Source organism: Petaurus breviceps, unplaced genomic scaffold (genome assembly GCF_028583685.1).
Source record: "Petaurus breviceps papuanus isolate PSGF00001 unplaced genomic scaffold, PetGlider_PUasm1.0 83624, whole genome shotgun sequence".
Taxonomy (NCBI): Eukaryota; Metazoa; Chordata; class Mammalia; order Diprotodontia; family Petauridae; genus Petaurus; species Petaurus breviceps.
This window is the reverse complement of record NW_027186626.1, coordinates 1-10,584: the sequence shown is the minus strand read 5'-3', so window position 1 is coordinate 10,584 and position 10,584 is coordinate 1. Positions and strand designations below refer to the sequence as shown.

At 43.7% G+C, this 10,584-nt stretch overlaps 1 protein-coding gene across 1 annotated transcript; it reads left to right on the top strand.

Annotated features, from left to right (window-relative positions):
• The first annotated feature begins 73 nt into the window (after positions 1–73).
• On the top strand, positions 74–7,287 carry LOC138176173 (ectoderm-neural cortex protein 1). Its single transcript, XM_069106945.1, has 2 exons — positions 74–681; positions 5,174–7,287. Exon 2 carries the CDS (start codon positions 5,189–5,191, stop codon positions 6,956–6,958), a length of 1,770 nt encoding a protein of 589 aa, XP_068963046.1. The 5' UTR covers positions 74–681; positions 5,174–5,188; the 3' UTR covers positions 6,959–7,287.
• Positions 7,288–10,584: the final 3,297 nt, after the last annotated feature.

The window sequence follows — 10,584 nt, the reverse complement described above, 5'->3', positions numbered from 1 at the left end:
CCCTCTCGGGAGTGTCACTCTCTCTTTGCATAAGGGGCTCCGGCCCCCCCTCCTGGACTGCGCAGCGCCTCATATACCTTCCAGCACGCGCTGGCCGGGCCCAGACTGCTCGAGCAGCCGGAGGAGGAGGAGGCGGAGGAGGCGGCGGCCGCAGGAAAGGAGGAAGAGAGGCGGCAGCAGCCAGTAGCCAGCAGTCTGCAGCCAGCAGCCGGCAGCCGCGCGGCGCTGCTCTGCCCCTTTTCTCTCTTGCTCCCTCCCCCTAGCCTGAGCCCACAGACCGCCTCCTCCGGCGGCTGCAGCTCCCGTAGCGCCAGCCGCAGAGACCGACCCTTCCTCCGCGAGACGCGGACCGAGCGAGCCTCTGCAGGCTCTGTTTCTCCGGGCCGGCTCGGGCAGAGCCGCCTGGGGACCGGCCGAGGGCTCGGAGAGCGGAGCGCAGGGAACGAGCGCAGACACGCAGGCAACGAGCGAGCCGAAGTCGGCCCGCCCGCCGCCTCTGCCTGCTCCGGCTGGGCGGCCCCTCCGTCTCTGGTCCGGGTTCGTTCCAGGCTCCTGGAGCCTTCCCGGCTGCCTGCGACGAACTCCTGGCCTGAGCTGAGCCGGCAGCCCGCCCGGCGTGACTCTGTGTGCGTGTGCGGCTGGAGGCCAGCCCTGCCCGGCAGTCCAGAAGCAGCCCCGGCTGTAAGTTTCTTCCCATGCCCCTCGACCTGTTGCGGGGCTTGGTGGGTTTTGCAGGGGGTACCCAGACTGGACAGAAGGACAGAATAGAGTGTGTGTGTGTGTGTGTATGTATGTGTGTGTACACTTGCACACGTGTGTCTGGGGCTATGTGAGGGAGCTGGGAGCTTCCAGTTTGGGGCCGAACCGCCGCCCCCCTTAGCAAGCCTGCAGAATGCATACTTTGCCTTCACCTGGCCACAGGAAGCAGGAGCTCGGGCTCAGGTTTCCGAAAGGTAGCATCCCCAGAGGAAACGCATCTCCTCTTCTGTTAGAAATGCCGGCTAGGACTGTGCAGGAAGGGGAGGGCGGTGCGGAGGGGAGAGAGCAGCGCCATCTCGGTGGTCTTGCTAACTTGATCCCTGCCCCCAAAGACTCTTTTAACTGTGGAGTTGATATCAGCCAGCTCTCTCACGAGCTTCCTGCCTCAGCCAGCATCCTTCCTCCTGAGAGAGGGAGACATAGCCAATTGTTAGTTTATGGGATTGCATTCTGTCTCCATCAGGAGAATGTTAAGACTGGCCGAGATAGAGATTCTTCATTCCCTGTGAAATGTCCTTGAGTGGATGAGACTCACACTAGGTTTATGAAAAACTATTCTCCGCCCCCCCCCCCCCCCAGGTATTTGGCTTTCTGTATTAGGTTATTAATTTCAAAGAAGGTAGACGGGCAGAAGGGGATGAAACAGTGAAATTGTCAGCAAATAATTTGGAATGCACTTTTCTTGCCGCGACTAAAATAGTTATATACTTGAGTGGGTCTGTGATCTCATGCATGTGGGTACTTCCTCCAAGGTACAGATCACAGCCTCATTAGTACAATACTAATGCAGGCGTATTTCTGTGCTTGGCAAAGAGTATTTGAAAAAAAAAAAGTGTGTTCCCATGGTATTATTACAGATATTAGAGTATTGTAATTAAAAGCTGTTACTCATATCACGGTCTGGCTTGTTCTCTGAGCATAATTAATGGGCAAATACCTGAGAAAAATGTTTAATTTTGATTTGACTACATTGAGATCTCGATTTTTAACCATATTTAAAATCCAAAAAAGTGAGACCAGATTCCTTTTACAATGCTGAGTGTTACATGGCTGAGCTAAGTCTGTTGAGTTGAAGTTTACTATGACAGTCACCTTTTGAAAAGTTAATAGGAAGTAATTGAAGGGTTCCCCAACTTTCTATGGAAAGGCAAGATTCAGTTTATTTGCGTTCTTCTGACTGCATATTTTGCATGTAAATGTTATTTTTCTTGCGATTAAAAAAAAGCCTGAAGGAATTTGGCTCATTTTATTGCTAAAGATAAGCTTATTGATTGTAGATTTCTTCTGATGTTGTTTGTGTAATTGAAAGCAAGAAAATGGAAATCAGGGAATTGGCAGTTTTATTTGATCTTTAAAGTTTTCACTTTGGGCCAAATGACACTGGCAGAATTTAAACTCAGATTACTAGAGAACAGTTGGATTTTTGTATATGTATGTGTTAACTGTAGTATGTTTGGACAGCTTGATAAAGTAGCCAAGGAGACTGAGCTAGCATAGTACCCTTTTTATGTGTAAATCTGGAAAATACCACAGAATTGACAAAGAATGTGGGAAAAAGGGATGTTTTATTAAGTGTTCTCATATTTTGAAGTCTTTTGAAGAGGTATGTGAATGAAAATTCTAAGAGCCCTAAGTAGGATTTACATAGCTATAGAGAGATAGTGAGGTATCTGGGAACCAGGAGGACCTAGGTTCAAATCCTACCTTTTGATACATCTTGGCCAGGTAACCCTGGGCAAGTTTCTTAAATTCCTTATTCTCTGGGGAACAGCCTAAGACTATACATTTCAGAGAAGGTTTTAATCTCTGTGGAGTTTCCTATGTTAATGTAATAAGAAGATCTAGCCCCTCTTGGGTAAACCTCCCTGTCCCTGTTCAGGAAAAAAGAAAATCCTGGCTTCTTGTGGGATTCGAGACTAGTGTGCATTTTTGTCCAGCTTGGAACATGCTATTGTTTTGGTAAATGAGCTCTCCCAGTTTGTGCATCTGTCTGTAGCAGGTTCTTGTTCACCAAAGACATACACATTTTTCTTCGGCTGCTTTGTGGGTGCGTTTAAGCTAGTTTAGGTAATAAGCTTCCTTAAAAGCATGCTTTATCATTTCAGGGTTACACCAAGTCTCAAGTTTTTAATTTGTGATCATTTGCTGGTTAAAACCCTTTACCCTTAACTTCAAATCCTTCCCCAAAGTGCTTAAAATTTAATCCTCCCATGAAAATAACTGTTTCAATCACCAGTAGAGCACAACCATGAAAATAGGCAGATTTGCTTCCTTTAGTGCTGGACACTGATAAAATGACTGTAAGAGAATGGCAAAAGAGATTCATGGAGTTGGGTAGCTTTTCAAGCTATTTTCCAGGTTTTACCACATCGGAATTGTGGATGCACATCAGCCCATCCCAGTTTTTTCTACAGCTGTCACTTTTATCACCAAGTAGACCAAAGCTGTGGGCCTCTTCTTGATTTCTGTTAAGGGATGTTTATTCACAACAAGAGGTTACATTCTAAAATAAAAACAGATTGCATAACCTTATGTTGTGTTGCTTATTATGTCAAAGGCATGCCATGCACCTGTCTTGTTTCTGCTTATGACATGCTACTTGTTCTTGGGGGAGTGCAGATTTGGTGCTCTGTGCATGTGTGTGTGTGTGTGTGTGTGTGTGTGTGTGTGTGTGTGTGTATGAAATATACTTTTGAACCCCTGAACAGAAATGAAATATGTACCTGGGGAAATACTGGCTGCAAAGCCATTTTAAGAGCAGGAGAGGAGTTTTTGTGTTCTCTGAGCTCAGAACCTGATGTCCCAAGGTTGTGATAAAGATACTGTTTCCACTGTTGTTTATCTCCTGACTTTAAGCACCCACAAACCATAGTGCTTCTTCAAACACATTCTTGAGGGTTTTTTTTTGACGTGGGAGGTGTCAGAGATCTATTGATCAGAGATGGTTGCAATTTCTCTTCTGGAGGTAGGGGTTCTACAAAAATAGTATATAATACTTGATTTCTAGTAAGTTGTTGGTTAATGTTCTGAAATGGAAAAATAGAAATACAGCATTAGATTCTGAATCTGTTTAAAACATACACTAGCATAGAAAATTCAATTCAATACCTGAACACTACAGATGGTCTTGTTTCTGTGTGTGTAGTAAAATCATTTGAATTTCTGCTCTCTATAGATGGGTCCTATTTGTGCAGATGCATAGATCTGTACATCTCCCTAGTGATGGTGGTGGTAGTAGTGATGGTGGTAGGGAGGAGAATTTGGACTTACTTTTTCAACTGGGTTTCTGGGAGCTGATATTGAGCAGGAAGATTACAGAATCACAAAAGGTTAGAAGCTAGGAGGGAAAACCCTTAGAGATGAATCATGTAGTTCCTCCTATTTCTTAACCCCTGCCCCCTGGGTATTTTACAGATGTGAAACTTGAGGACCAGAAAGAAAAAGCAAATGATATTTGAAACTGTAAAGCAATATATAAATGTATAATTGTTACTTTTTGAATGAAAAATATTTATTCCATGGCTAGAATTTGAAGAGTTCACTGCAGCAGGTAGTGTGATTGATAAATTGAGTAAAGAAAGTCAACAGACTTGAGTTAGATTCCTGGTTTTACTGCTTAACCGCATGACCTTGGGTATGTGAGTGACCTTGGTCAAATCACTTTAAGTTCTTTAGAACTCATTTTCCTCATCTGTAAAATGAGAGAGTTCAACTAAATCCTGACTGTCCTTATAATCTATCCTGATTTGGACCAGGTCCTAACCTACCATTTTGTGATGTTTTTATTGAACCATGCTTAATCGTTATATATTGGGGTATTCTTGGAGTTCTGCTGGGTTAAAAGGTCCTTCACTTTCAGCTAATCTTATCTTTTGCACTTGGTGCAGGAAAAATCTAGTCATTCTAAAGGAATCCTTTATGGACTTAATTAGTAGGTGTTTGTTTCATATGGAGTTTTATGTTGCATAAGGTATTAGGCTAATACTTTGTCCTAGTATTATTAAAAGAAAGAGGACTGGCTTATTTTTAAGTCTATGTACAGTGAATCAGCTGGACTAGGACAGGGAGGTGTGAGAATGAGGTCTCTCCCTCCCATTTTCTTTTTGCTGACTTAAATTGGCAAACGACTTTAATATCATGAAAGTTGGAGATCAGGTTTTCCAAGATGAACCTGCTCTTGTGCAATGATTTTAACAGCCTATATAGCTCAGGCAACTCACCAGAGAAAAACTATTGAAATGAATGCCTTTCTTCACAGCTAATTGTCTCTGTCTTGATACTGAATTGGTTATATACTACTCAGAACATTAGTCAGCAGAGTAAACAGAATAAGGTTTCTATTTTCATTGTCTGGAAAGAGGTTACCCTGTTTGAGTACCACCTTAACTGTATTTAATGTTTCTTTGTTTTTTAGGAGGGAAGAGAAAAAATGTCAGTCAGCATGCATGAAAATCGCAAATCTCGGGCCAGCACTGGCTCAATCAATATATATTTGTTCCACAAATCTTCATATGCTGATAGTGTCCTCACACATCTGAATCTTTTGCGCCAGCAGCGACTTTTTACCGATGTCCTTCTACATGCAGGAAACAGGACTTTCCCTTGCCATAGAGCTGTCTTGGCTGCATGTAGCCGCTATTTTGAAGCCATGTTTAGTGGTGGTCTCAAAGAGAGCCAGTCCAGTGAAGTCAACTTTGACAATTCTATCCATCCAGAAGTCTTAGAACTGCTGCTCGATTATGCATATTCATCCCGAGTTATTATCAATGAAGAAAATGCTGAATCCCTTCTGGAAGCTGGAGACATGCTAGAATTCCAGGACATTCGAGATGCTTGTGCAGAGTTCCTCGAAAAGAACCTCCATCCCACCAACTGTCTTGGCATGCTGCTGCTGTCTGATGCACACCAGTGTACCAAACTTTATGAACTCTCTTGGAGGATGTGCCTCAGCAACTTCCAAACCATCAGTAAAAATGAAGACTTCCTTCAGCTGCCCCAGGACATGGTGGTACAGCTCCTGTCCAGTGAAGAACTAGAAACTGAAGATGAAAGGCTCGTGTACGAGTCTGCTATTAACTGGATTAGCTACGACCTGAGCAAGCGCCACTGCTACCTCCCTGAGCTGTTGCAGACCGTGAGACTGGCCCTCTTGCCAGCCATATATCTCATGGAGAATGTAGCCATGGAAGAACTCATCACCAAACAGAGGAAAAGCAAAGAGATTGTGGAAGAGGCAATCAGATGCAAATTGAAAATCTTGCAGAATGATGGTGTAGTCACCAGCCTTTGTGCTCGGCCTCGCAAAACTGGCCATGCCCTTTTCCTCCTGGGAGGACAGACCTTCATGTGTGACAAACTGTATCTTGTGGACCAAAAAGCAAAGGAAATCATTCCCAAGGCAGACATTCCCAGCCCAAGGAAAGAGTTTAGTGCCTGTGCAATTGGGTGCAAAGTGTATATCACTGGTGGGCGGGGGTCAGAGAATGGGGTCTCCAAAGATGTTTGGGTCTATGACACTCTTCATGAGGAGTGGTCGAAAGCTGCCCCCATGCTGGTGGCCAGGTTTGGTCATGGTTCTGCTGAACTCAAACACTGTCTATATGTAGTAGGTGGACATACAGCAGCAACCGGTTGCCTACCCGCTTCCCCGTCTGTGTCATTAAAGCAAGTAGAACAGTATGATCCCGTGACTAACAAGTGGACAATGGTTGCCCCGCTCCGAGAAGGTGTGAGCAATGCAGCGGTAGTGAGTGCCAAACTGAAGTTATTTGCTTTTGGCGGCACTAGTGTTAGCCATGATAAGTTACCCAAAGTTCAGTGTTATGATCAGTGTGAGAACAGGTGGACAGTGCCAGCCACTTGCCCCCAGCCCTGGCGATACACCGCAGCAGCTGTTCTGGGCAACCAGATTTTTATTATGGGTGGAGATACTGAATTCTCTGCGTGCTCAGCTTACAAATTCAACAGCGAGACATATCAGTGGACCAAGGTGGGAGATGTGACAGCCAAGCGTATGAGCTGCCATGCTGTAGCATCTGGAAACAAACTTTATGTAGTTGGTGGCTACTTCGGTATTCAAAGATGCAAAACCTTGGACTGCTATGATCCGACCTTAGATGTGTGGAACAGCATCACCACAGTCCCCTACTCTCTCATTCCTACAGCATTCGTCAGTACTTGGAAACATCTTCCCTCTTAAGGCAGAAGCCTTATTGGAAGACGATTATCAGGTAAGTAGTCTTTTTGACCAAAGATACAAGTGTGTATGGGATTACCCTAGTTTTATAAAGTTTAAAATGAAGAATGGAAGAACTCTTTTTTACTTAAGTAACTATAAAGTTCCTTAATATGCCAAGGTGCTCTTCAGAAAGTTTTTTAAAAGGTTCTTCCACGCCCAGATCCTGACATAGGTAAGATTTTATGTGTAACTCTGGAAGGAGTGAAGGAAGAAAACAAGCATTTATTAAGTGCCTAATATGTCCTGAGTACTTTACAAATATTATCTCATTTGAACCTCGAAACAACCTTGGGAGGTAGATGTTATCATTAACCACATTATCCAGTTGAGCAAACTGAGGCCAAAAAAAGCTTAACACTAGGTCACGTAGCTAGTGCGTGTTTGAGGTTAAATTTGAATTTAGATCTTCCTGGCTCTAGGCCCAGCCCTCTCTTGCCATCTGTATGGTACTGTAAAATTCAACTCTTCAAACCTCTGCTCACTTATATAGGTGAGGAAACTGAGGCCCAGAGAACTCAAGTGGCTTGCTCAGAGTCACGTGGATGATAGGGCACATAGCTGAGGCAAGATTCGAACTTGGGACCTTGAGGACTCCAAACCCAGAACCCTTTCTGCTGCAATAAGCTGCTGACTATAGCTGTTAGGCTAAGCTATTGCTTCCAAATATTTGGGAAGATCATTGGTGCAGCCTTATTGACCTCTGCAAAGCATTTTGTTAAACCTCAAATCTGGCGCCAATATTATCTTAGAATGAATACTTGAGAGTCATTGACCAGCAAGGGATGGCCCTCTTTTAAGGTCGCACCTGGATTCCATCAGTCTGCATAATGTACACTAATACACTTATGCTATTTTTGGCCACCTAAAGTCACTGTCACTTTTCAGAGTTAATCAGTCAGGCTGCCCCTATTGTCTAGTCTAGGCTAACAAAAGTTACATCTCTCTTTGGTCTATTGAAGTATATTGAGTCGGTCTTAAGACATTCTACACTTAAGAGTGCAGAATGCTTCTTGGCTCAGGTAATTCGGAGGCCTGTATGGTTCAGGGCTCAAAACTCAGCAAAGCCCGCTTGGTAGCAGTTCTGCAGTGTGTTGGGAAGCTCGCTCATATTTTGCCTCAGGAATCATTAAAGCACGCGTGACAGCTGTAACACAGAGCCCAGAACGTGTTAACTTGCTTTGGTGATTCATGGCCTTAGTACTAAGAAGAAGGGGGAGAAAAAGGGCTTCCTTCTCTGGAGGATCCTACCCACTCGCTAGAGGTTTTTGGCTCTGTTTTCCTAACTTGTCTCACCCCAACAGCACGTGGAGGAGACTTCAAAGGAAAAATTAATGTGTGCAGTGGAGGGAACTAAGCAGAAAGGTCCTTTCCCAATTGAGCTCAAGGATCAAGTTTTTTTGTTTTTGTTTTCATCTTCAGCACACTGGAATATACACCATTCTAGGAGTGGCCTCCAGCTTACCTCCTTTCTAAAACTGGCATCTCTTACAACAAGTCCATGATAGTTTGCAAAGCTGGAGTTTTTCCGTTCCCCTAAATCAAACCTCCTCTGGGGCAGCAGGGCAGGAGGGAGCAACCAGGAACTTTTTTTTTTTTCTTCTGTGGAAACAAGGGGAACAGAGTTACAAACCAAACTGGTTTTTGCAGCTTTGATGGCATCTCAGTAATCCCGAATAAACAAATGCTCTGAAAGTGGTAATTTCATTGGAGATGTGAATGCCTGATTCAACCATAAAACAGGTTATAAAGGAAAGCCTAGGCAAAAGCGTCAATTAGCAAAGTACCAAATTGTGTGTTAGTGCAGGGCATGCTATCTGCATGAGGATCAATAGGGCCCACCAGATTCCTTTCCCTATATATAGCTCATGGTCTCGTCTATTGATTTGGAATCTTAAACCCATGGGATTTAAGTATGAGGCTGAAAGAAATTTGAAAATAGCTAAGCAAATGGCTAACATTTGCATGGTGCCTACTGTGTGCCAGGTGCTTTTACAAATATCCCAAATGATTCTCACAACAACTCTGTAAGGTAGGTGTTGTCATCCTCGCTTTACAGATGAGGAAACTGAGGCAGACAGTCTTGAAGTGAATTGCTCATTGGTGTTATGCTCTTACTGGCAGGCAGTAGACTAAAATGAGCTGCCAATGGCCACTTGGAACAAACAGTATAACAGACTGAATTTATTCTCTTGGAGAAGATAATAAGAGACCAGAGACTAGGATTCAGGAGAGCCAGATTTGCCGCCAACTAGCTATCATTTCTCTTCTATAAAGTTTCTCTATCAGTTAGAATGAAAGAAAGGAAAGAAAACAGTGTGGTGTAATGGAAAGTGTTGCATGGGGAGTCAGAGCACCTGGGTGACTTTGGGTAAGTCCTTTAGCTTCTCTGGGCCTCAGTTTCCTCATCTGTTAAGTGAGGTGGGTGTATTTGATGACCTTCAGGACTCCTTCCAGCTATAGATCTGTGATACTATGATTCTAAATTAGTTGATCTGTCTTGAACTTTTCAGTTCTAATATTGATTTTGGGACTTTGTTGAAACTGCAACTACCCTGAAATTGACCATCAGCAAGTCTGAGACTCTGCTTTTTAAGAAGTATATGGTACTTAATTGGCCCCAGTTTTACCTCAACTAAACCATTGGCAAACATTTGAGTTGACCTGACAGATGATGGGTGTTTGAAACTAATCTTGCATTTCCTGATGCTTTAAAAAGTAGGGCATATAAAGTATTAGGTGAGGTGTGAGGCAACTACCACAGGAGACCTATGCATCCATCTGAAGTCCAAGGTTTGACAAGGCTTTTGGTACTTCAGCCAGGCTCCCTGTAACTAAAGGCAGTTGTAGGGTATGATCAAAGTGATCCTTTTCAAAATTCTGCCAGGAAAAATGTTGATTGAGCTTTCTAAAAGTTTACAGCACATAAGATAGTGTTAGAACATTCAAGCTCAATGAAGTGTTATTTAAAAGTATCTCTGTGTGGTCTACCTCAGTCTTAAATATTTCCCCTTAATTGCAGAAATCTCCCAGAGACCATTATTTGAGCTTCCCAAATGTGTAAGATAGCCGAATTAATATAGTGTTAACAAGAAGTTTTCCTAAGTCTACGAGCTCATCCGCCAAGGGGATTTCTGCTGTCTCCTGCTGTTCTGTCAGTGGGTGGGAGGCACAAGAAGGAAATTACTTGTGATGAGCCTCTGTTTTCATGATGCTCTGTGGCCCCAGTCTGACAGCAGCTCTCAGAAAGATTTTGGTTGGCCTTACTTCTCCTCTCCAACTTGGGATTTTTAGTGTTGGTTTTTTCCCCTCTGCTTGAGTATACAACTTTTTGAAACTTCATACCAGTGTAAGAAGCATTCTTTTGGCTTAGCATTGATATATACATTACAAGGAGGCAGGGGGAATGACTGAGTATCCCAAAGAATGTCTTGAGTGTTTGTCACCAATTATGAAACAGCTACCCTCCTCCCCCCCCCCCCCGCAAGTCCACCCAACCCTGAGGAATGGAGGTAGACTTTGAAGCCCACAAAAGCAAGAATTCAAAAGATGTATAGAAGGACAGTTCTGAGTTTACTCTGTCTTTTTTT

Coding starts and splice junctions, on each gene's coding strand:
- LOC138176173 (XM_069106945.1), top strand. CDS start 5,189: ATGTCAGTCAGCATGCATGAAAATCGCAAATCTCGGGCCAGCACTGGC.